We start from the raw sequence: 24,861 nt of genomic DNA, 5'->3' as shown, positions 1-24,861 counted from the left end.
TTTAGCAAGAAATGCATTAAATGGTCTAGAAGTGGTTGGAATTTTAAATCCCCCTGTAGCTCTCAGTAAGTACTCCTGGCTTGACCCAGGGCATCAGTGCAGCCCATTTTCTTCAGCAGAGATAAAAGCCTGGGCTGTGGTCAGTTTGGGCTAACAACTGACCCTGTCAATTAACAGTCAAGTGTCACAGCCCAGTAAATTCAGCAGTGTTATTTTCCCATGTTTTATTAAGAGAGGTGCAAAGCTCTCCTCTTTTTGTTTAATTTTAGACACGGTGGTTGAAGACTATGGGCTTTCAAACAGCACAGACCGTCACGATACTAACAATCCTCCTGGACTGCTGTTTCTAACTCTAATCTTTTCTCTTTCTTTCTGTCAAAAAGGCCCTTGTTCATTATCATAACTGGAACTTCTAGAAGATAAGAGGAGAGGAGGCTAATCTGTATGAACGTACTGTACCTCCAAACGTAAATTATGCAGTGCTGAAGCCTTGTTAATGCTCTGCAGGAGCTCAGCTTGTACAACTCTACTCATGTTGCTCATAGTTGGCTTACTAACAGCCTCTGAAATTCTGGGACCTACGGACGCCTCTCAGTTCCTGGGCTGGATTTATATATCCTGACTACACACTGGGATAAGACCAGCCCTCATTACAAATGTCCCCAAAAGTTTCCATTGGAAAGAAACCTGCACAGACAAGGCTTCCCTTGCTCCAGTCTCAATACTCAAAGTGCAAAGCCCCAGCGCCTCCACTCAGTGACACACAGTTTAGACCAGCAACTGAGTAAGGGCTTCTCCAGCACGAGTAGAGTCAGCATGCACTCATACAACATGTTGTCATTTTACATGGCATTCTACCTTCCAGTTTCTAGAATAAATCCAAGCAAAAATTATCAAAAAAGTATTTACTATTTGCCATTTTGGCAAGAACTCAAAAGGTACTTTCTATAAAATGCTAGGAGATAGAGGGCAAAAATAGGAGGTCATTATATGAACACTTGTTGTGGTTTAACCCCAGCTGGCAATTAAGCACCCCACAGCTGCTCGCTTACTCCCCCCTGGTAGGATGGGGGAGTAAATCAGAAGAGTAAAAGTGAGAAAACTCGTGGGTTGAGATAAAGACAGTTTAATAAGTGAAGCAAAAGCTGTGCACCCAAGCAAAGCAAACCAAGGAATTCATTCACCACTTCCCATCAGCAGGCATCTCAGCCATCTCCAGGAAAGCGGGGCTCCATCGTGTGTAATGGCTCCAACACGTGTAATGCCATAACTCTGAACATCTCCCCCTTCCTTCTTCTTCTCCCAGCTTTATATACTGAGCATGACATCACATGGTATGGGATATCCTTTCGGTCAGTTGGGGTCAGCTGTCCCAGCTGTGTCCCCTCCCAACTTCTTGTGCAATCTCAGCCTACTTGCTGGGGTGGGGTGAGAGGTAGAAAGGTCTTGATTCTGTGTAAGCACTGCTCAGCAGTAACTAAAGCATCCCTGTGTTATCAACAATGTTTTCAGCACAAATCCAAAACATAGCCCCATACTAGCTACTATAAAGAAAATTAACTCTACCCCAGCCAAAACCAGCAAAACACTCCAATATGTTACATCAGTTTAACCTATGGCTTTATTATGGCAGAAAGTAGCGATTGTAATGACAACACCTAAACAAGTAATGAAAGCTTTCTAGTTCTTTGAACCTGTCATTACTAACTAAAAAAAAAAAAAAATAAAAAAAAAAATCTCAGTATTGCTTCTAATACTGAAATACAATTAAAGTATCATTTTTAACATAGAGTGTGCTAACTCAGGGGAATTGTGTTTAATAAAACAAAACAACCCTATGTCATTTTTTAAAAATGAACAGATATTTCCTGTAGTTCCTAAGTAAAATTGTCAAAAGTAAACTGATTGCAGACTTGGACTCTGAGGTGATAGTGCTGCCACTGATTTACAAGTGTGAGTATCAGTAGTGGGGTGGCAGATTTAACAAAACTTCAATGTAGAAATGTGCATATACAGAAGTATTTGCTTTTAAGATCACATTTGAGTCAGACCGAGTCTTAGACAGAGAGGGACCTTTTAACATGAAAGGAAAATACATCTTTCTGTGTATGAACTTGTCCTGTGACTATGTTTTGTATGTGAAAACACTGTTTACTGATTCAAGGAGAAAGTCAATACAATGGAGTAGAAGGTAAAAGCAACCTCCTCACTATTTCCTTTTTGGCACTGGCCATGAATACACTGCAATGCAGATAATCAGATCTTACATAATGGGATTCTGGAGGACAAGGACAATGAGAATAATCATAAGAGAACATTTGATATGGGAACATTTAACTCCAGTTTTTACATCTTCTTCTAGGAAATTAACCTGTGACTCTGTGATACAACAATCTGAAAGAAGAATGCCCCCCATACATTGCATAAATATCTGCGTGTGGACCTTAAGGCTACAATAAAATTAATTGATGGGATCGGACAGTAGCTAGAGAGACACCTTAAACCTTGGCTTCATGTGCACCAGGAATGGTGGTGTGTTCCCATGTAATGTCTGGACATGCTAAAGGAAGTCTCCGACAGACTAATTCCATCAATGGCCCATCTGAGATGTTTTTATCTTACCTGTCGTCCTGGGATGAACTGTTGCTTTGTCATCACAGGTCCCTTTAGGACATCACCTGTCCCCTTGTTCTGACTGTTGGAACAGTAATGATCATCAGCTATAGTGATCTGCTCATTTTCTTCAGCTTCCAGCTGGCTCTGGTTGAAACGCAATGAACCTTTCAGGATATCTTTGATCTGTTGTTGAATGGGAGAGCAAAGGATGTAAGTTAGAAATTTGGAGGAATTCTAAATTTTGTAAAGCTCAGTGCAGCATGTTTCATACACTGCTTCCCCAAACTATTTGCTCTGAAGAGATAGGGAGCAAGTCAATATTCGTATCTGTGCTGGTTAAAGATATAAATATAAGTGAAATGTGGTTGTGGAAAACAAATATCCAAGAAATCTAAAGAGAATGAAACTGCTAAGATTATTCCCTACCTTGTTGTAAATTTAACATATGTTACATCATTCCTCCTTAAAATGTATTTTGAGGGAGCAGAGGGCAATGTAATCAGAGCTACAGATGCTCAGCAGCATTCTCATTTTATATACGGAGATTTTTTTTTTAATTCAATTACATTCAAGTGTCATCACATTTAAATAATGGGGACATAGGCATGATTATTCCCTAGCCTGTACATTTTGCATTAAGAAAAATGATGGTGTCGCACTTCCTCAGTTCTGGTTGATGCATTAGTATTAGTAAAACAGCTACAACAAGACAAAACATAGTATACAAAAAGAATGAAAAAGGAGAAAAATAAGAAAGGATTAATAGCACCGAAGGTTACAAGAAGGCTAAGCAATAGTTATACCTGTTTCAAACCAGCCAAGGAAACCAGAATTTCATCTTCTTTTTCCAAGTGTTCTTGTAATATGACCTCCTGAATATTTCCTGCAACATCAAAAGAAAAAAAAATAAATCTCTAACGTGCTGCCGATTTACCGCTGACTTATGCTCTCAAAATAAAATCCTGTGACCTGCAAACACAATTTTGCACACAGACCTAGAGGCTGACAACCTTATTAGCCATGGAGGTGAGGCCAGCCCGAGCCTGGCACTGCTGCCAGGAGGCCTCCAGCAATGCTGTGCTGCTGAGGGACCTCTACTGCCCAATGGACCTGAGCTACTACTGGCCCCTAGAAGAAAACATTGGCCTCTGTGGCTAATGGAGTTACCTTCATCGTTGAACCTGCAAATGCTTTGGAAAGCACTCAAGAACATTTACAGGAATCTGCTGCAGCTCACAGGAGGGGTTAGGGTAGGAGTGCAGTAATCTTCCTCTTGATCCCATGGCCACTGCAGATGCTAGAATGTTTTTCTTCTTTATGAAAAACCTGAAACTTTCAGTCCCTTTCCAACCCTTTCTTTCAGGTAAAAGACCCAGGGCTGAGCAAGCCTTATTTGACAGAAAGGGCAGTGCAGTACTGTCACTTCAGAAGACTCCTGCTTTGTATACCTATAGCACTGTCCTCCAAGGATGCATTTCAATACTCTGGTATATGGTGTTTGCAGGAGTCGGGGCTGGAGGCTGGCTAACAGATCAGAGATGGAGCTGTGGTGGTCTTCCTCATGCCAGGGAAATCCTGGGCAATGATGCAGTCTAAACCAGCCCAGAGCAACTATAGCTTCAATAGCCCTGCAGACTCTTTAAACTCTGTCAGGTTCTTCTCCAGCATCCTCACTCCTACTTTCCTCCTCTTTAAGAAAACAGCAAAGATTCCTAGTGAGAGATTTACAGGATGACATGGTATCTGTCAACTGAAAATGACAGGATACTCTTTTGTGCCACTCCTGTCTTACATACACAGAGCCGGGCCCAAATCCCTCAGTGACATTCATCTGGGAACAATGCTTTGCTGCTCACAAATACCTGTATCCCAGGTGCTTCACAATTAGACCTTTGTACCATTAATCCACAGCTGCATTGCATTTATTTGTTTTTGAAAACATCCTACATGTTCAGGGCCTGAACCAGTGAAAAGCCAAAACTGTTGCCACACGTTATGCTGATTATGCTGACAATGACAAATATGATGACACTGCCAACTTTGACACAACATGAAGTTTCAAGTAAAAGCATTGAGTAATTTGGCATAAGTTTCGTGTTTACAGAATAAATAGCAAAAGAATGAGATGTGTGAGACTGGACAAGCAGAAAGATTAAAAGTAGAGAGGTGGATTTAAACCCCACATATTAAACACAGAAGTTTGAAATTGAGTGGGGGTCAGAAATCAGTAATGGTCATAAATGAAGAATGGAAAAGGCAAAGAGGATCCAAGCCTAAGCACTAAATGAACCACTAAAGAAGCAACCTGAAAAGTAGAAATAATGCAATAGGCTAGAGCCAGGAAAGGACATGACAGGAGTCCATGAAAAGTGGTGTGATCCAGGTCATCAGCCACAGTAGAGGTAGGATAACTCAGCTTTGCATAAGCAGCCTATCTGAAGAAGGAGATCCATGTTTACATTGTTTAGCACTCATTATTTACCATATTACAGCGTCAGTGTCCTGCAGCCATGAAGTCAAACGTAGTACAACTGAACAATGTCTAGTATAAATTTTACATCAGAAAGACATTGCATTATAAAGGCTAGAAATAATATAAAACTAGATCTTTCCACAAATATGTAGCATCATGAATTGAGAAAAAACATAATTCAACATTTTACTTGCTTTTTATACATTTTACATTAAAACTATCTAGTCTCTCAGTTTAGTAAATAGAAGATATTTACTTATAAAATAATACTTTAGATCCTCATTTCCCCTGTTTAACAAACAATGCATGATTTCACACTTTTGAAAGGTCCAGAACTTGAAACATCATCAGTCCAAAGTCTTCATAGGCAGGAAAGCAATGCTTAATTGCACCCTGAATCACTGAATTCAATTTTTTTTTTTTTTTTCCATTTTGCAGCATTAGAAAGAAAAGCATTTCTACAGTGTTTGTTCCCCGCATGAATTAAAACCATGCATTAGAAAACTAAGGTATACATACTGAGTAAGCAGATGGACAAAGAAAATAATTTAAAACAAATCTCCAACCTGTCAAAGAACAAATAAGGAAAATCTAAAAAATAAAAAAAAAAAGGGAGAGAACAAAAGCTGAAAGGCATTACACATGATGGGTATATAATCTATCATTATTTCTCTTCTTTAGAGATGTTTATAAGTCATTATTTTTAAAAAATGGAAAAGAATCTATCGTCGCTATGAAAACCAGCTATACCTATGTTTGAAGAGCCAGTACACTGAGAAATTTCTAAGAACTTATGAATAGAACTATGATAGCCGGCAGAAAATATTAATTAAAATGTTCATATCATCACATATTTACTGCAGCAAAATCTATCCCAGATTTTAATATTAGTTTCAGAAAAAAAAAGATTAAGCGAGAAAAGGTCTGAAATACAGCAAAATTTTCTAATATTGACCTGTTGAGTTTCTAAAATTTTTCCTTCAATTTGCAGTATGTTTTAAAGTACAGTATGACATATGTCTCGGATATATAGGGTCTATTATTTTTAATCAGTTAAAATAATTAAATGTGTTTTGGAGAAATTCCCATTCGGAGCTTGCTTTAAGACACAATTTTGGACTCAGAGAGCACACTTCCACTTAACCCAGAAAAATGCCCCAAGCGGCAAATCGCTATAATCAGCCACTTCCCCCCCCCTCCCGCCTCCCCATTAAGTAACAGTTGTGACATAAGGTCATAAATCGGGATGTCTTTCTCTAGTACAATGAAGCAGAATGAAGGTTTCCCTGTGGAACTGGCAATGGATCTTCCTTCTTCTAAATATGACCTTGAACTGCACATGGCTCCTAATCTACCACCCGCGTCCATTTTGAAACCAGAGTTTATTGTCTACCAAATAAGTGATAAGTATGGAATCCTCATTCCCTGGCTAATGAGTAAAGAGGATTAAAAAAAAAAATCCTTAGATAAGAGAACCATATGGAGTGGTGTCATTTTGCGTGAGTGCCTCCTTGATCACACTCTCCTTCTGGGGCCACCCTTCACAATCCATGGGGACTGGAAGCAGAGGTGGGAAGAAGAGGAGGGATGGCAAGCAACTCTGTACGTGCCTCCGCAGCTGCACTCCCCTGAATGGCCGTGCCACGGCTCAGCAGTCCTCACCTGAGGGACTTCCAGCCGAGCCTCCTCCCACTGATGGGGGGACCTCACAGGGCAGTCAGTTGCTGAGATGAACTGGGAAACTAAGCGCTCTAGTGCAGACAAAAGCTTTAACTTTTACCCTTCTGTATCTCAAAAGATACCCTTGTAACTATAAATACTTTTAAAAACGGTAGCTCTGTTAAGAGTGCTAGGAAGCATATTTGATATGGTATTGCTCAGCTGAAGGACTTCTACATTAAGCTGAGATGTATAATTTAATTATTATTCCTTCATAGGAGATGTTGCTGTATTTTGAGATAAGTGCTTTATGAATATGAAGGAATTGGCCATATTCCTTTTCCACTTTTACCTTGTCTGATGCTCTTCATCAGTACCTCAAAGCTTTAATTAAGGTTATTTTTTAATAAAATAATAACTATCTTTTTTTTAAAAAACCCCACAGATGTCAATTAGGAACTGAAAACACCTTCCTACCTGTAAAACAAACATTGATACAATGAATCAAACAAATTGATTATGTGATTTCTAGATTATCCAAAACTGCGTCCAGTTGGATTCTATGCTATAAATATCTATTTTATGTTATGATTCAAAAGTTAACAAAATCCTATGGTACTTAGAAAACTAAGGCAAAATAAAATATTTTTGACTACTTTTTTTTTTTTTTTCTTTTTCTTTCATCAATATTTCATTTAGCTGATACCAAATGCTTTCTGCAGGAAAAAAAAAAAATAAAAATCACCCGCTTCAGTGAAGTTCTTACCAGAGGAAAACAAAAGGTGAATTTTACAATCTGTCACCTGGAGCACTGCTGTGATACGTAGGAGACCCCAGACAGCCATTACAAGATTCTGGATCTGTTTCAACACAGTACTAACAAACCTCTAAGTTTCACAAAATGAATGGTCATACCCTAACTGTATTCTTGACTAAGCTTCAGAAATACTGGAGCTGTAAAACCAGTTGTTCTCAGAAGTCAGCAATGTCATCCACTATTATGGCTGCCCTCAAACCAGACTCACCACCCAAGGGATGCTTTTTATATAGTTGATTAGAATTCATTTTGTCAAATGAGCAGATTATTTGATAGATACTAGATTTTTGATTTGATAGATACTAGATAGAATGATAGATACTAGATCAGTAAATCAATAACCACTTCCTCAGCAAGACTATGATCAGCTGCCTTGATGCACTTTAAAGCCAATGATAACTACAGAGGAGTAACATGCCATGATTGCATGCTTATTCTTTTCTACAAAATATAGAAAAACAGTGTATCAAGTAGTGATTTGGGTGGCAACAGTTGAAACAGCTAAAAAGATGAAATATATTTTCATTTCTTGCTCTTAAGAGTTACACCAAACCACAAGCAAGTTCACATGGAAGCTCACTGTATAAGTATTTTTTTAAAAATCAGGATTTCTACTTCCTCTTCCTAACTTAATTTCTAAAATATAAACTGAAGACATGCTATCATCCTCTGTGCAGAGATGAAAGAGGAGAATAATCCACAGCAGCTCCTAGCAGGAAAATGAGAGAAGGTTTATGCTCTTTGATGACTCAACTGCTACATATTGCATGATGGTGTGTGGAGTCACTGCTGAGCTCCCTAGCCAGGGAAAGGGGCTGTTCAAAACTTTCCTCTCCACATGTGGAAAAGATGTTAGGCTTGGCCTGATTACTTTAGAGGCTTATTAAGTAAACTAACTTTCACTGAAAATTCTGCATGCATTCAATACAGATTTTGTAAGAAACCCACTCGGAGTGGGAAAACTAGTCTGCTGTAGGCAAAGTCCTCTCAGGCACCCCTTCATCCCTGCCCATCTGGAAGATAGATCTGCACCTCTTCCCTTCAACCAGAGAAGCGGGAGATAGAGCTAATTCAAAATAGCCGCAAGCTTTTTATGTTTTCTGTCTTTCTACTATAGTTCCTGATCAATGACTTGTGAACAATCAACAGTGCCAGAATCATGTTAAATCGACTTTTTTCACCCTTGCTTTCCACGACTGAGAAGACAGCTCAAATTCAGAATGCAAAAGCAACCTTCTCATTGCCAAAGCAGACAGCAGTAAGGGGAGAACTGTATTAATTCACCTCCCGATTTTTCCAAAAGGAAGGAAAGCACACAAATCCCAAGGTTCCCATAGAATGTCAAGGCATAATCAAATCTCTGGCCTCATATTCCAGTCCTTTTGTATGATCTTTTTTATGAAATCAGGGTTTACAGAAAATGCTTCCAATATTTCCTGCACAGTATAGTGATAGCAAGACTGCTTTTTCACTAACATTAGAGGGCTGGAAGGATGAACTGGGAATTTAGCTTCTGATAATTTTTCTCACTTTTCACAACAAATCCTTCTTTCCCACCTGAACTTAATCTGACTGATCATGAAAATGTGCTCTCTCCTTAAAACTGGATGGAAAATCTAGAACTTAACAGTGGATTTGCGGCCTTTCTAGAGACTACATTGTATGTCATAGTGATATTGCTGTTTAATAATGCAGCTCAGGACGTTCCCAAATATTGCATTTTTTCCCCAGTATTGAAAATACAAATGAGAAGAGTTAAATTTCCTTCTCAAACAACAGAGTTTGTGGTCTAAGAGCTGATGAAGGCAACACCACTAAGTAGCCTAACTTTCATTTATCGATTTCATTCTGAATGTCAACTCTTATTGTAACACATTGTATTAGAAGCATCACAGAAACTTTTGACTGCTGAAGAAATTAAGGATGTTAAAAATCTGAAGTATTAAATTCTTTGTGAAGTATTGTATTCTTTAAAGCATTTATTTTAATATAAATTATGTATTTATATAGTATATACTTCTGATTCATGTGGCATGTGTGGAACACCAACACTTTATCAATATTTAATGTGTGGTAATGCTTGTGACATCTGAGAAATATGTGGTAAAAAGTCACCAACTATCAACTCATAGCAGTGCACAGAATTGTAGATGTACAGAACATGAGGTTGGTAGGGTCATGAAGTCATTTTGCCTCCCCTGCTCAAAGGCCAGATCAACTCTTAACTATGCACTCTAATTTACCCATGATAAGCAAATTATGCTTAACATATACCTTATATATGTGTCACTGCCAAGGCATACCAGGACATTCCCAGACATACTGTGCTTTCGAAAATAATGTAAAAGAGCACAGGCATCGTGCCTCCCATGGCAGGTGAGAGAGCATTCTCTTCCTATGAAGGGCTAATTTTTTTGGAGAAATTTTGGCCCTGATGGTGATGATACACTGTACCATCCCACACTCCTTACATGAATGTACAGTGCTGATCATTGTTAAGGCAAATGACATCTGTGTAGTAGCTATTGTTTCATGTGCTCCATATTCCCCCATCTCCATTCTGCTCACTAAAACTCTTTACCCGTGACTACAAACACCTACTAGGGCTACCAGCCTCTGAGCACCTCCAAGCAGTATATTTTTCTTAAAGTTGAAAGCAAGTATTCTCTCTCTTCTCCTGCAGAATTGCTCTCTTGCTGTTTACGTTCACTAGAAATAGAAAAGTTACTCTGGTGTGAAGTGACAAGCAAATGAAAATTCGTTCTGCATAAGTGACAAACTTAATAGCCATAAGAAATCGAAACCTTTCCTAAGGGGAAACTATACATTTTCTCTTCCTTACGTTCTAAAGACTTCCTTCATACTGCAACAGATTGCAGACATTACACCTTAAAATTAGTATGGTTGTGTAAAAGATAGTTATTGTAGATAATGCAGAGATTTTTAAAATATAAAGTTTTCTACTTCTTGTATGGCTGAACTCATTAAAACTGTTTCTGATTTTACAAGCAGAATGATTTACTAAAACACCATTGTGGTAAATGCTACATAAAAACCTGGACAGATTGAGAGTTTTGAAAGCAAACATCCATAAATGCCTGAAATTCCATTTAAAACATTCTTAAGGGATTTTCTATGATGTGTGTCATATATAGAATAAATGACAACAAACTGTGAAAACAGTTTTTGAAGTTTTCTATGAGATCATTTTCTCCAGTATAGGACTATGATGTTATCTCAACCTGTGTTAATAAATACTTCTGAATATATCAACATGTATTTTCCTTTAATTGATCATTGTTTAGAGTTTTCCTTATTTGTATGAAAACCATCACTGCAGTTACTAGTTTCTACTGTTCTGTCAACCTAATTGCTTACAGTGAGGACTTACGGAAACAAGCATACGAATTGTTTCATTCCAGTTAGCTTTAGTGTTTGACCTCTGTGGAGAATCTCATGTGATGTTAAAGTGTTATGCATTTGCTTATTTCTGTGTGTAAGAGGAGTATTCGCTGATGCATTTTATGCTCATTTCCACTGTAAACACTTTAAAGGCTACTGTTGCATACTTTATTCTTGAAAGATTGAGGGTCAAAGAATGTATGTTAACTCCTCAGACAACGTCTACGTTTTGGATCAGGTATTATCAAAATTGTTTAAATATTTACCTGGTTAACTGATATTTAATAACCATAACTGAATAACTTGTATTGAGGGTGTGTGTTGATTTTAGTCTGTGCAAGTTTTGCCTATGTAAATAGCAATATACTGGACAACTATTGGTTAAAATACTTCATGCAAAAGGTTATTTTACATTTCCCAATTGAAAAACATCCAGAGTTTTCTGTGCTGTGAAGCTGGTGAAATTGTGCTGTCATTCAGCAAAAAAGGATGTTGCAACTTATTTCAGGTTGAAATCTACAGCGTACCCATGATTTAGGTCTTGGATAGTTGTTTCTTCTGAGGTGAACCGAACACCAATGAAGACAACCGATGCGATACAGGAGATAATACATACATCCAATACACGTTATTAACGTAATTATCATGGTTGCTGCTCAGTAATTAGTATGTTTCCTACAGCTATTGTAGCCCGGAAGAAAAGCTAAAGCATCGAAGCTAAAGACTACTCTTCATTAGGAAGGAATACACAGTATGAAACAGGCCCTTTCAATTTTAAAGTAGCGTACAGAAAGAAATTATGGATTCTGACTACAACTATAGGACTTTTCAGTTCTCTTTAAGGATAGATATGGCAAAGACACTAACTTCAAGTGCCATCTCCAGGAGTCAGGGAAGAAGGAATGGGGCCAATTTGTAAGTTCACTGTATCATTCAATCTATTTTGTGTTAATCACCCAGATGTATTGTATAACTTTCTTTTTGATAATTTTTTGAGATCTTTATGATTACCCTGTGGTTATTCCTTTATTGCATAAATCTCAGTCTGTTAACTATATTCTATCTCTGTTCGTTAACTTTTGTTTCTAACCTAAGGCATTTCTGTAAGGGAAAACATATTAGGGTCAAATGTGCCATGAGGAGATGGGGCAGTACTCCTAAAATCAGTGTTACACTGTTAACGACTTTTTAAGTATCCACAGAGTGTATCTGGGTTTTGGGTGAGACAACTGCAATTTCTGTTTCATTGTCTGAGAATCTGGATGTCAGAAATGAATGAATTGTACAGTACAACTATTCAGTAGTGTTCTGAGTTGCACACAAAACTGTTTTGCCACTTAGAAGAGACTTTGACTTAAACTGGTTTAAGAAGAAAAGATAATTAGAAATGCATGTGAAAGGAAAGTCATTTTCCTCTGTTGCCTTAGTTTTGTTCCCTGCACTTTTTAATGTCTGGCACAAATTTGATAAATGTATTAATTTTCTGTTTGCTGCCTATGTACAGTTTTGAGTCACGCTGCTGCTCTGTTCTGAAGATGGGGACTTTTCCATGTCACCTAGTCTCTTTACCTACTGCAGTCCTCTTCAGTGAAAACAGTTGTTGTCTGGGATCATTCAAGTAGCTCTGTGCCCTTCCTCTAACGATGCAATGTATTTTGAACATGATGGTCAACTGTGAAAGGCTAAACAAAGTGTGGAGAGTGAAAGAAACATATCATATATGCTTCTGCTCACCTGGTTGGTTACAACATAGCTATAATGATTTAAATTAAAGGTGTATCTTGAAGAATACAATAATAAACAAACCAGTGACTATGGTAAGGTTCAGCTATAATAATGCCAAAGATCTTTACAGAAATAATGGGGAAATGAACAATTGAGTCATGTCAGATTTTAGCTTCTGTTAAAGCTTTATTCTCTAAAGCTGACATCAGAAGAGCAACCAATGCCTAAGAAAGGGTGGGAAGGAAAGGGTGGATTGCCAGAGGCCGAGAGAGGTTCACCACACAAATGGAAAGAAGCAAGAAGCCAGTGGAAGTAAACATTGTGACAGGAATTCAGTGAAAGTTGCAAGGAAAGCTATTAATGTAATGATGGGGTGCATAAACTTAATTATTTTCATCTTTTCATTCAGACTACTGGGATGAAAGCATCTGTAACTGCCTACCACAGTCGGACTTTCAGGACTGGCACAGCTGTGGTAGAAAGAAAGTAGCTCTCCATCAGTTGAACTGTGTGTTTTTGACCTTAGGAGTTACCCTCAGGGGACAAAACGGTGGTTAAAATTCATGAGGCATGAAGAATTACACTTTTATTCTTCCTACATATATATATAGCATGACCAGAAGTGAAGTCTGAAAGTCATGCTATACAACAAATATTTATTTCCTAGTAACCATTCCTGTATTTGATTTAATAAATTTGTTAATGTTCTTTATTTATAAGCTGTTTTCATAGGTTAGTTTACATCATTACTCTTAGGCAAAGGAGCAGTTCCCTTAGACTCACAGGGTTGTGTTTGATGGGGCCTTTTTTATTTATAGCATTTCTCATCACACTGGGTTTATAAACTATGGATTATTTTATTTATATCCCAAGCATAAGAGAACTCCTTTAATGCACTTGCTTCCTCAACAAATCCTGAAGCATTTCATTTCAACCCAGGGCAGCAGAATAATTTCCATTTCATTTTATCCTTACAAAAATGTCCTTTCACCTCATCACATGATACATAAAACAAGAATTCAGTACTATCTTGCATATATTTAACAAGAACTGCATCCAGATCTATATCGGGCAATATATCAGCCCCTAAATAATCAGCAAGTCAGTCAACTTTCCCCTCTCCACTGCAAATGATCCTTATAATGAAATGCATCCTTGTAACAAGTGCATTCATTGTTAAATAAAGGATGGATGAAACCAGTCTAATCAAGCCTTTAAAGGTGCTATTTAACACACTAACTAAAATTATACTCGCAAGTATATCCTGTAAGTATTTATTTATCTATTTTATATTTTTCCTTCCTTGCTAATGGTGTTTGCAGTAATCACAGTGAAAAGGTGGCTTTGAACTGTGTTTATTAAGTCTTCCAAGTAATGTTTGTCTGGGAGATGTCAGGCAGCATAAGCGAATCTTAAAACTGCCAGCATTGCCTGATGGCTGTGGCAGGGACACATCCTGTGATCCCATCTCAAAAGACTAGCTTTCATTTTTTTTGTTACTGTGATGCCATGACTTCTGGGCATTCTGTAAATACGTACCGTTATCTACAGCCTAACTATGAAAGCCAAGAGCTGACATGTCATTCCAATGGCAGAATGTCAGTGGTGTTTAGAAGAATGGGGGATGTAAACCACTTTTCCACATCCCTTCCATAATCCACACTGGAGGGGCAGAGATGTACTGGAGTACTGGTGAAGGACATAGCAACATATTACAGATAGCAGAAGTCACATTACAAAATGCAGCATAAGGACAACTCAACTAGCCCTGTACAGGTAGCTCAGAGAAGGATTTATTTGCTTTGTCTTAGCCATCATGTTTAAGCATAAAGCTTACTAGATGTGGGTCAGAGCCGAGAGGTTTTTGTGACGTTGCTTCCAAGACAAGAAGTGATTTAGAAATCTGGATATTGAGCAACATATTTGAGACCCACCCGAAAGTCCCTCTATCAGCTGTCTCAAGTTTAGCAGTACCAGTATGAAGTTAATAAAACCAGGCAGACAGGTTTCTTCTAGTAAAATTGGGTACCTTTGCACATATTTCCAGGGTGTTGTGCAGAACTCTGTGAGCTAACTCTTTGCAGAGCTGGTATGAGTCCACAGGGCTCATTAGCTGAGGCTCTATGCTGTGAGAAAGCAGTTAAATTGCTTCTGAATCTCAGCTAGCTGGGGAAGCAACCTTCTGCATTTACATAGTGCTGCCCTTAAGCAAAAGCAAGTGTGGAATGACCTTAGTTTCTCTACTTTCATAACCTGATAAATTGCCTATCAAAAAGGAATAGTTTCTATATAAAGATCCCCATATCCAAGTTAATACTGAACCAATGTTCCTTTAAATTGCCTCCCATGAAAAGGGCTTCTTGTACTACATGTGTAATTATTTGGTAAACTTTCACACACTTGGAGGTCTGAAACTATATCTCTCTTGGAAACAAATGGTAGGTTCTTCTGTCTTACAGAACAGTGATGGATTGGTTCCTGTCCTTTATAAACAGATGACATTTTAAAATTCAGCACTTTTCTCTCTGGAACAAAACTGGCAAGCTCATAAACATCCTTCACAATCTCTCACATTAGTACTTGCCCATGGAAGACTGATACTTCTCCAGGGTCTTAATTTATTTTTTGTTAAGAGTCTGTGCTTTAATCCTGGGCCAGTGCTGACATGGTCTAAACCTTAAAGATACTAGAATAGCAGATGGTGTCAGATGGCAGTGTCATTAACTGGTGTCACTTGACCTGCCATTTAACAGTGCTGTGTTGGCTTGAGCATGGGATGTAATGAAGCTTTGCTCTTTGAGACCCTCCAGATGGACTTCATGTTGAACTAACACCTCAAACTCAGTTCCATGTCATATGTGAAGGACAAGTGAGGAGCCTTCCAGCAGATACTGTGGGGGCTTCTGTGTAACATTTGAGTGCGGGTCTCTTAGACAGATTATTCAGAGACCACATTCACCAGGGAAAATATTCTTTTGAATGCACTTGCTAGCTTGACGCTTTTCTTTACATATATTGCAAGAACGGAACTGAGGAAACAATCAAAACTCTTCGAAAAGTAAATAACATTATGACAGGTTATAATATGGTAATACTTAACTGGTATATTATGGCTTTCTGAATCACTGAGCCTTGAGGTACTTATGTGCACTAACAGAAAAGTACCTCAGGAAGAAAAATGCTGAAGAACATTACTGAATGCACAAGGGACAATATTATTTCCCGAAAAAGGCCAGTGTATGTGAAAAAATAACATCAAGAAAATGTATCTGTGATGATGCTGGAGCCGTAATAGCTATGGCAGCTACACTTTTTCACTATAAGCTGAGTAATATTCTGCATTTATATTGCGAACAAAGCCACAGGACAAGCTTACAAGATTGGATGTATCTTCATTTCATTAATGGAAAAATTGAACACAGTTTGTTGTTTTTTTTTTTTTGAAAGCCACGACAAGCTTGTGAAAAAGGGTGGGAACAGAAGTAAAATCTGTCTTCCTATCTGTCCTTTTTACATATAAAAATTTTAACATTTGTCCTCAGAGGCATTAAAAGGCATTCCGTCTTAGCAGTTCTTAAAGCTCTTCCTAATGCACAGCCCTAATAAGGAGACAAAGATCACAGAACAGCTTTTCTGCATTTTCATAATCAAAAACCTATTTCTAATTTCTACACATAGCACTAAGTAGTAATATTTCGGAACCATCATTCATTCCCATGGTAACATCCTCTGATATTACAAGCAGTTAATTATGTCGTTGCTGTGTGGTACACTGTGTGGTTTATTTACGGAAGGAGATAAACATTTAATGAAAGCATCATTGAATATATGAACAAAATAAAAACTGTCCTTCTATCCCTCTGGTCTTTCCTTGCACTCTATGCAAACAAAATGCAGTACTAGCAGATATCTGCTGAAACCTATAGAAATACAATGGTCTTAGTACAGAAATGTAATATCATTATAGGGCAAATTGGCAATTTTTTATTTTAACAAGATATCATATAAAAATATACTTGGTATAATTGGATTTGATATTAATAGATTATAAATGATTAGGGATTCAAAACAGAATAGATGACTTTGTGGTCATTTTAATAATTTCTCAGCCACAACACACATGATATCTCTCATGAAGTAACTGCCTCTGACTGTCATTAGAATTCTCCCTGTAAGGGAAATAACATTCTATAATTGTTTGACATTCTGATTTATAGTGCTAATTAAATAATTCTGTGGTGAATGGTCACTGGAAATGCATTTTTATAAGCTTGAATTAGTATTGTGACGTGTAAATATAATGCAGTCAATACAGGAAAAAGAATAATAAAGTCTGAAAACAACTGTTTAAAATGTCAATATAAAAAAATGTGGGTTTTTTAAAAATAAGAACCTTAAACTTTATCAAATTTAAAAGGCTTAGACTAAAAAACTGACTTATTGATAATTCTTAAAAATGTTGTCTAACTCTTTGTTAAAGGAAATAGTTCTGTAAGGCTCCTCAAATTTTATATATCCGTATGTTTTTATCAATAATTTAGACAACTAGTAAATGTATGATGGCTAAGTCTGCAGTTAGAGTGGTAGCAGAAAACAGAGTACATTGTAGTTACCTGAATTATTCAGCTAAAAAGCCAAATGACAAGAAATGAATTTTAATATAATTGAATGCAAGGAACACATATGGAAATAAACATTTCCTAACTTTACCTACAGGATAAAATCCTCTGTTTAGAAAGCTGTGATCCACCAAATTTTAAAGGTCATAATGGATTATCACCGCAACCTATCACTGTATCAAAGAGCACTAATGTGATGCTGCATTAGAAACGTTTAAAAAGAGGAATGCCGCATAAGGGTAAAGAGATGACCTTCCCTTTCCTAAGTAACCAATTTGCTGAGCCCAGTGCTGGTACAGTATATCCTAATCTGATTAACCCACTTCAAAAGGCATGTGAAAACCCCGAAGAATTCACAGGAAGACCACAAAAATTATTTGGTTTAAAAAGCAACCCCTACAAAATCAATCTGAAAGTGTTCTACCTAGCAAGACAGTGTCACTGCATATAGTTGTTAAATGAGGATTTTCAACCTTGCTATCAAGAATGCTGCAAAAGCCAAAAGCTGGGTGATAAAAGTCGGAAAAATTCAGCCTCGGAGGAAGAAGTAATAGCCTTGAAGTGTCCTGACAGATTACAGGTTCTGCGATCTCTGAAATGAACAATTTTCATGTGTAAGAGATGCCTGGAGGAGAATCAGACCAGGGGTTAACTTTTCCCTTAACATAGAAATTACCTGTTATGCTCTGAGTTTTGTTTTGCTGCCATTCCCAGAAGCCCTAAGCAGCGGATGGACACTGGAGATAATCCTCATGGCACGTTCTATCATATGATGCTTATAGAGAATCCATTTTCTTGGACAGCCTGCTGGCATGTGCTGCTCAGACCACCAGGACAAACTTGATGCACAGATTTCAGGTCAGAAAGGATTTTGCACAGGTCAGACCAGAAAGAATCCTGGTGTTTTTTTTCCTGCCTTCCCATGGATCATTTGCTGGCTGATTTCGGGAGACCTAACCTCATCAGTTTGCTACAAGTGCAGAAGCTGTGAAGGTTGGTGGTATCTCAGTCTCGTGCTCTGTTTATCGCATGTTAACAACCTCTACAGGATTTAAATGCATTAGTGTAACCCAGATTTACAAAGTCAGCAGCCCCTGATGTTCACAAGACATGCAGGAATATCGTGAAGAAGTACAGGGATAGGACTTCGAGGAAACGAGGCTGGAAGGCTCTGAAGAGCACTGCAGGGGTGCCAGGATGCACCCGGTGCACCCCTGCAGCCAAAGCTCTGTAGGGGATGGCTTTCCCTGACCTGAGAGGAAAACAAACTGCTCCATGGTGCTCTTGGGAGACTACTGGCCCTAAATGTTTTAATTTCTAATGTATTTGGAAAAAAGAACTTAACACCTGGATATTACCACAAATCTTTTGCTTTCATTTTATGGATCCAGTGCCGAAAGGCAGATTACTTCAAATATCTCTGTTTGGGTTTATTCTATCTCTAGTCCAGAGCCATAACTGTTGAAATGCTTATGCTTGTACCCGAACTGATATCCCTGCTAAACATTTCTTGTCTTCTTTCCTAAAGGAAAGAAACTTCAGCTTTTCTTCTTGACACAGAAATATTTCCCCCATCATTTCAGTAGCTAATAATTTATCCCTTTTGCTTGCTTCTAGTCTCATTATTGTTCATGTACCCTCACAGAAGCAATACAATATATCAGACTAAAACTGTTGGGCTTTTACACTTGGCTTTCAAAGGCTGTGATTCCAAACTTTCAAATAACACTGTATTTATAGCTTGTCCTAGGCTCATAACAGCAGCTACTAAAACACTCACATAAAATAAAATGAAAATACAAGTATAATACGGCTTTCACATCTGATCTTTTTGATCTGGCAAACCTAGCTATCATGTATTTAGTTCTATCCACTGAAATATTAAAATTTAATTAGATTTGCTTAGATGTTTCAGGCTATAAATAAACCTTAAAATTACTACAGTTGTGCCCTGGTTTCTTACAAACAGTGCTTTTTCACATAACTAAATATACTAACTTTTGGAGTTTAGTTCAACACAGTTTAAAAATCCTGCTTTTATTGAAGCATAGCTAAGTATATTTACACCTGAATTGATTGAAGCTTTTGGTTTACTTTCTCTGATTTGTCTTGGCAATGTATAAGTTGAATTTTAGATTGGAGTCTTTGCTGATTCTGTTCCCGATGTACTGACTGATGTCTTACTGTATTTCTCCTGGTCTGAGCAAAATATTACAAACTAGACAGCCTACAGAAACACATTTTTACATACTGAAGTTGATCAGCATAGATTGTGAAAATGCTACATTTAATGAAAGCCTATGAATTTTATACAACCATCACTGCATGCATCAAGTATCGTTCTGGGACTGTTGAACTGCAAACAGGCTTAAAAAGTGTAAGCTCACATCCTGTGAACTCCAGCATGTCTCTTACAAGAAATCTTAGGAACAGTCAAAAGGCATCTGTAACAAAATGCCCCTACTTTTTTTTTTTGCATCATCAATGGCTATCATGATCCCAAATTTAAAAATACGACAGTATAATGATACAGTGGTTGGCAGAATCTGATAGAACTGGGTACATCAATTCAATCTTCATGGTTTGTAAAATAATATTCACTGTACTACATAAATATTATTTTAGTTCTAATAAAAACATGAAAAGAGCCTTTGTAAAGATTTACAGGTTAACACAGGGTACTGCGCTTACCAAGATGTGTGTTCATCATCTTTGCACAATATTTGCACATGGCTTCCAAGTCGTTTAGTTGTCCTTGTAGAAATGAAATCTGGGCCTCCAATTCCTCCTCCTGCAATTAAGAGGTTATTAGCATTAAAAACCACCTTTTTATGATACACAGTAAAACTGGTAAGCTAACCCTTGACATGCTAGGTCATCTAGATAGGACATCTTCTAATTTTCCCTGTTTCTTTGTTCCTGAGAAAATTTTGGAAATAAAGAGAATCACCTTCAAATCATATTTATTCTTTTGTCATTTCATGGAAATAGGGTTTGGTTTTAATGTTTCAGTGTTTATTAATACTACCCTTTTACTTTCTAAAGAGTCTAATAAAAATCTGCCTATATTGATCCAAGAAAAGTTAACAATTCATATTTCTTTTGCAGATGAGCTATGTGGTTTTGCTTGTGCAAACACAGTACCACACCAATGGCAGAAAAAACTCACCAAATAAGAAAAATTCTCATTTCTGAAAGAGTAATTTCCACAGCAACTCCTTTGAAACCTCAGAAAAATTTGTTTTTTATATTTCAAGGCATGTATTTCATGAGACCTAATACCATACCTCAAGGATGCATTACTGCCACATACTTTGGCATATTTATTTGTGTAATACATCATTCTCTATCTGCATAAAAAAACTGCCCAGCCAACTGCAATTCCACACAGTGTCTTAGGTAATATTTATGTGAAAACTGTTTTCAACTCACATACTATAAAGCAGTTACTCTAAATTATTAAATTATGTTTAACAAATATGCATCAAGCGTAATTTAAAATATGAGTTTAAAAAACAGATTCTTGATTTTAAGGCCCAGGAGAAGCATTATTATCTAGCCACATGCCTTGTATAAGCAATGGGAAATACCTCAGCTAAGAATTTCTCTTTGAACTCCTTTCCTTGCCAGTTTACAAATGCATCCAGCCTTGACTCTGAAGACCACACTGCAGAGAAAGTTCACCACTTCTTTAGAAAAATTCCTTCAAAGCTTAGTCACGTACAATATAAGCAGTTTGTTTAAGTATGCAATTGAAATCAAGCAGATAAAGTAACTTTTTAGCTTTTTGTTTTTCTTAGGAGTTTTGCAGTTCTATCATACTCTTGTTGGATGGGAGATTGTTGAACATGACTGTATGAACTATATTTCAAAATGAAATAAATCCCAAACTGATCACCTAGAATAAAGAGGTGAATATTGAATAAATCAATCACAATTTTAATCTCCATCAGAAACTGAGTCAGAGACAAGGAAAGGAAACTGCACTAATATAGCATATATCCAAAAGCAATTGATAAATAAAAAAAAATTTAACAGTAGTATTTTGCAAGATCTACCAATATCACTTCTTCCCTACACACTTTTTTCCACACTATAGTCTACAGATATTAAACATTTTTTCTTTGCTGTTTATCCTTAAATTAATATACTCTCACCTTATTCTACTTAACGTTATACTTTGACCACTTAAGACTCAAAGAGGTTGATTTTATATTCCCGATGTAGAGTTGCTGAAAGACTAATCTCCTTCAAAGTCTGCAGTTCTGTCACAGCCAATACAGGCTATCAGCATTGCTATTTCTGTTCAAGCAACGTCCCTGCAGAAGACCTTTTCCTAGTACATACAGCTAATGATTGCAAGAAATAATCTACCATAAAGTTTAAATTGCCAGTGCACAGCAAGTGCAGCTGTAAGATAGGGAAAGACAACAATATTTGAGTATTTTACTATAAAATAACATAATGAAATTCTAAAATCATTAGCCAGTAATTGAAACCCAGTTTATCTCCTATAAGTGAATAAGCAAACCTAACTTCTGGTAATAAATATTTCCAACACTGTTTTTTCTTATTCATGGATTAGAACCGCAGTAAATTGATTTTCAAATGCTTTTGGACAGCTCTATCCACTTGGGGAGATTCTGAAGCTAACCTTTTCAACTGTACAACAATACCTCTTCATTTGGCACATAAGACCAGTTCTGAGTAAACTACATCCACTGGTCTTTCAGCTTGTTAGGATCCAGCATGGGGAGCAGAAACTTTCGGCAGATGCAGCACACACAAACGAGGGCTGTGGCTGGGAACTCACAGACAGCGCAAGAGGCTTCCTGTCAACTGGGAAATCTTGCACAAGGCTGAGTCAATTCCCTTGGAGTTCCTGACTTACCTGGCACCCTCAGGAAGGGCATCAAGGAGTGCTGCCAGTGGGATGTGCAAGACAGTTACCTTGGCATTTGACATCCGAGACTCAGATGTGCCATTTGCATAAGAAGGCAACAAATTGTGACGACTTGCTATAAGACATAATCACTGTCCCTGCTGTCACTGGCAGCGCTGTGGCAACCTCTGTGCAGATGGACCCCTGAGGGTGACCTCCCTGGAGGAAGACTTGCTCTGTTGCAGTTGCCACAGCAGCAACTGAAGAGCTGCAAGAAGAGGCAAGTGTATTTTATTGCATCAGGGTGACAAACGGATGACTGACAGGATCTTTCAAGGTGTAAAAGTTTATGCAATAGACAGGGAAAGTGCAACTGAGGCAAGACACGCACTCCTAAGACATGCATTCCTAAGAAGGTGGAAACTGGAAGTTTGTGACTTCTGGCAACAGGAGAGCTGCCCAGTGGTGCAGGACCCAGGCCACAGAGGGGAAGAACAAGCTCCTTCAGTGGAAGAATCCAGGTTGGACACCATATCAGAGTGCTACCAAGAGAAAGTGATGAGTGACAAAGTGGTTGGTGCCTCTCTTCTGGTCAGACTCATCAGATAAGGAGGGTTCTTGATTGCATGGAGCCACAACTTGTGGTGTTGCTGAAAGACTGGTGGTCACCTAATGTTCTGATGTTTTTTTCTTATTATTCATACATACACCAATGACATGGTGATGTGAAAGCATTTCACTTCAAAAGTGACTGTAGGGCTCCTGAGAAAGGGCAAAGGGGACAGGAATCCTGGTGGTGTTTCTCTTTAATTCTATGGCAAAAAGGGAGAAGCCTGGATAGCAGCAGATATGTGACTACATACAGACATATGACTACATACTTGGTGGCACTAGCTGGGCGTCAACTATTTTGGTTGTGACACCCAATTTGATGAGGAAAGACAACTTAGAGAATGGGTATACCTGGCAAAGAGAGGGAATAACATCTTTGTGAACAGACTAGCTAATACAGTGGGGAGGACTTTGTCACAGAATGGGGACCTAACCCAGAAATACATGAGGAAGCAGCACATACAGACAAGGTATGCAGAGGGTGCATTTGGCTGAGTAAGGAGCTTCTTAAAATGGGAAAAGCACATATGGAGATAGAAATGGTGAAAATGGAGAGCACATATGTGGAAACAATGACAAGAAACAAAGGACAAGCACACAATCATTGTTTGGGCACAGGAACAAATCAAGAGAGAACAAAACCCAGCTGGAGCTAAAATTAATGAAAGACATTAAAGGGTAACAAGAAGGAACTTTATAAGTATGAGCAGCAAAAGGAGGTTAAAAGAAAATGTAGGTCTACTGATTACTATGGGAGGTAAGATAGATAATGATAGATAATACAGAAAAGGTTACAGCACTCAATTCCATTTTTGTCTCTCACTTGTTAGGCCAAGTCTGCTCCCAGATTTCTGCACCTACAGTTTGGGAAGGAGAGGGATGTCTAAGAGTCAGGGGGGCAATAGGCTAGTGAATACCTGGAGTAGTATGCATTCAAACACATGGGGCCACTTGGGATACACCCATGGGTGCTGAAAAAGCTGATGATGTGATTGCAACACCACTGGTTACCATCTGTGAAAAATCACTGCTATTACAGGACATATATGATGACTGGAGAATACATCCATATTCAAGAAAAGCAAGAAGGATCTAAGAAACTATACAATGCTTGGCCTCACCATAGCTCTTGGAAAAATCGTGGAGCATGTCCTCTTGGAATCAATTTCCAACATGTAAAGGACAAGACAATAATCAAGAAAAGTCAACAAGAATTTACTAATCTGGTTGCCTGAACTGATGAAATGACTGGCCATGCAGATGACGGAGAGGAGTGAATGAAATATGTTTTTACTTTAGTTAGGCTTTTGACACTTATTTCCAAAAGTGTGATCATCTATAATATGACAAAGTATGGGATAAACAAAAGGACTGTAGGTGGGCTGAAAACTGGTCAGACCCCTAAGCTCGAAGAACAGAGTCAATGTGCCTGGAAATGAGCACAGTAACCAATGTACTGCTACGAAGATACTGTTCAGTATCTTCATCAACAGCCTATATGAGGAGACAAAATTTACACTCAGTAGATTTTCAGATGATGCAAAATAGGGAGGTGTGACTGCAGTGCTGATTGGTAGAACTTCAATTCAGAAACACGATGAGGCACTGGAAAACTAGGCAAAAGAAATGTTTTTGAGGTTTCTGCTTTAAAAACTGCAATAAGTGCAGAATTTTGCATCTGAGGAGAAAAAAGTCCAATGCATCAGTGCACACAGGAAAGGAACTTGCAATGTTTCAGGCCTGCTGAAAAGGATCTGGAGGCTACGGTGGCTGCTGAGTTGTTTAATAAAGTTCTCTCATCACAAACAATGTAAACAGTGCACTGGCTACATTAGGAGGAATGTGGTCAGCAGATCCAGGAAAGTCATTACCCACCTCTACTCAGTGCTTGTGAGCCCTCATCTTGAATTATGTTTTGGGCCTCCAGTTCAAGAAGGATGTTGAGAAACTGGAGAGAATCCAGTGCAGGGCTACCATGATGGTTACAGTCCTAGAGGACAGGCTGAGGGAGCTTGGTTTGCTTATGTTGGCAAAGAGGAGCCTAAGGGGGATCTGC

At 38.0% G+C, this 24,861-nt stretch overlaps 1 protein-coding gene across 4 annotated transcripts in view; it reads right to left on the bottom strand.

Annotated features, from left to right (window-relative positions):
* Positions 1–24,861, bottom strand: part of TBC1D5 (TBC1 domain family member 5) — a 325,748-nt gene that overhangs the window by 5,019 nt on the left and 295,868 nt on the right. For all 4 annotated transcript variants that reach the window (XM_026842526.1, XM_026842528.1, XM_026842527.1 and 1 more), the window contains 3 exons: positions 20,003–20,102; positions 3,420–3,499; positions 2,623–2,799 (listed from right to left, as the gene is read on the bottom strand). In XM_026842526.1, the coding sequence (XP_026698327.1) occupies positions 2,623–2,799; positions 3,420–3,499; positions 20,003–20,102 (357 nt within the window). The remainder of the gene's footprint in view (positions 1–2,622; positions 2,800–3,419; positions 3,500–20,002; positions 20,103–24,861) is intronic.

The sequence above is a fragment of the Athene cunicularia genome (genome assembly GCF_003259725.1).
Source record: "Athene cunicularia isolate RWA chromosome 2 unlocalized genomic scaffold, athCun1 chr2_part1, whole genome shotgun sequence".
Lineage (NCBI taxonomy): Eukaryota > Metazoa > Chordata > Aves > Strigiformes > Strigidae > Athene > Athene cunicularia.
Note: the sequence above shows the minus strand (reverse complement) of the source record. Positions and strands in the feature narration are given on the sequence as shown.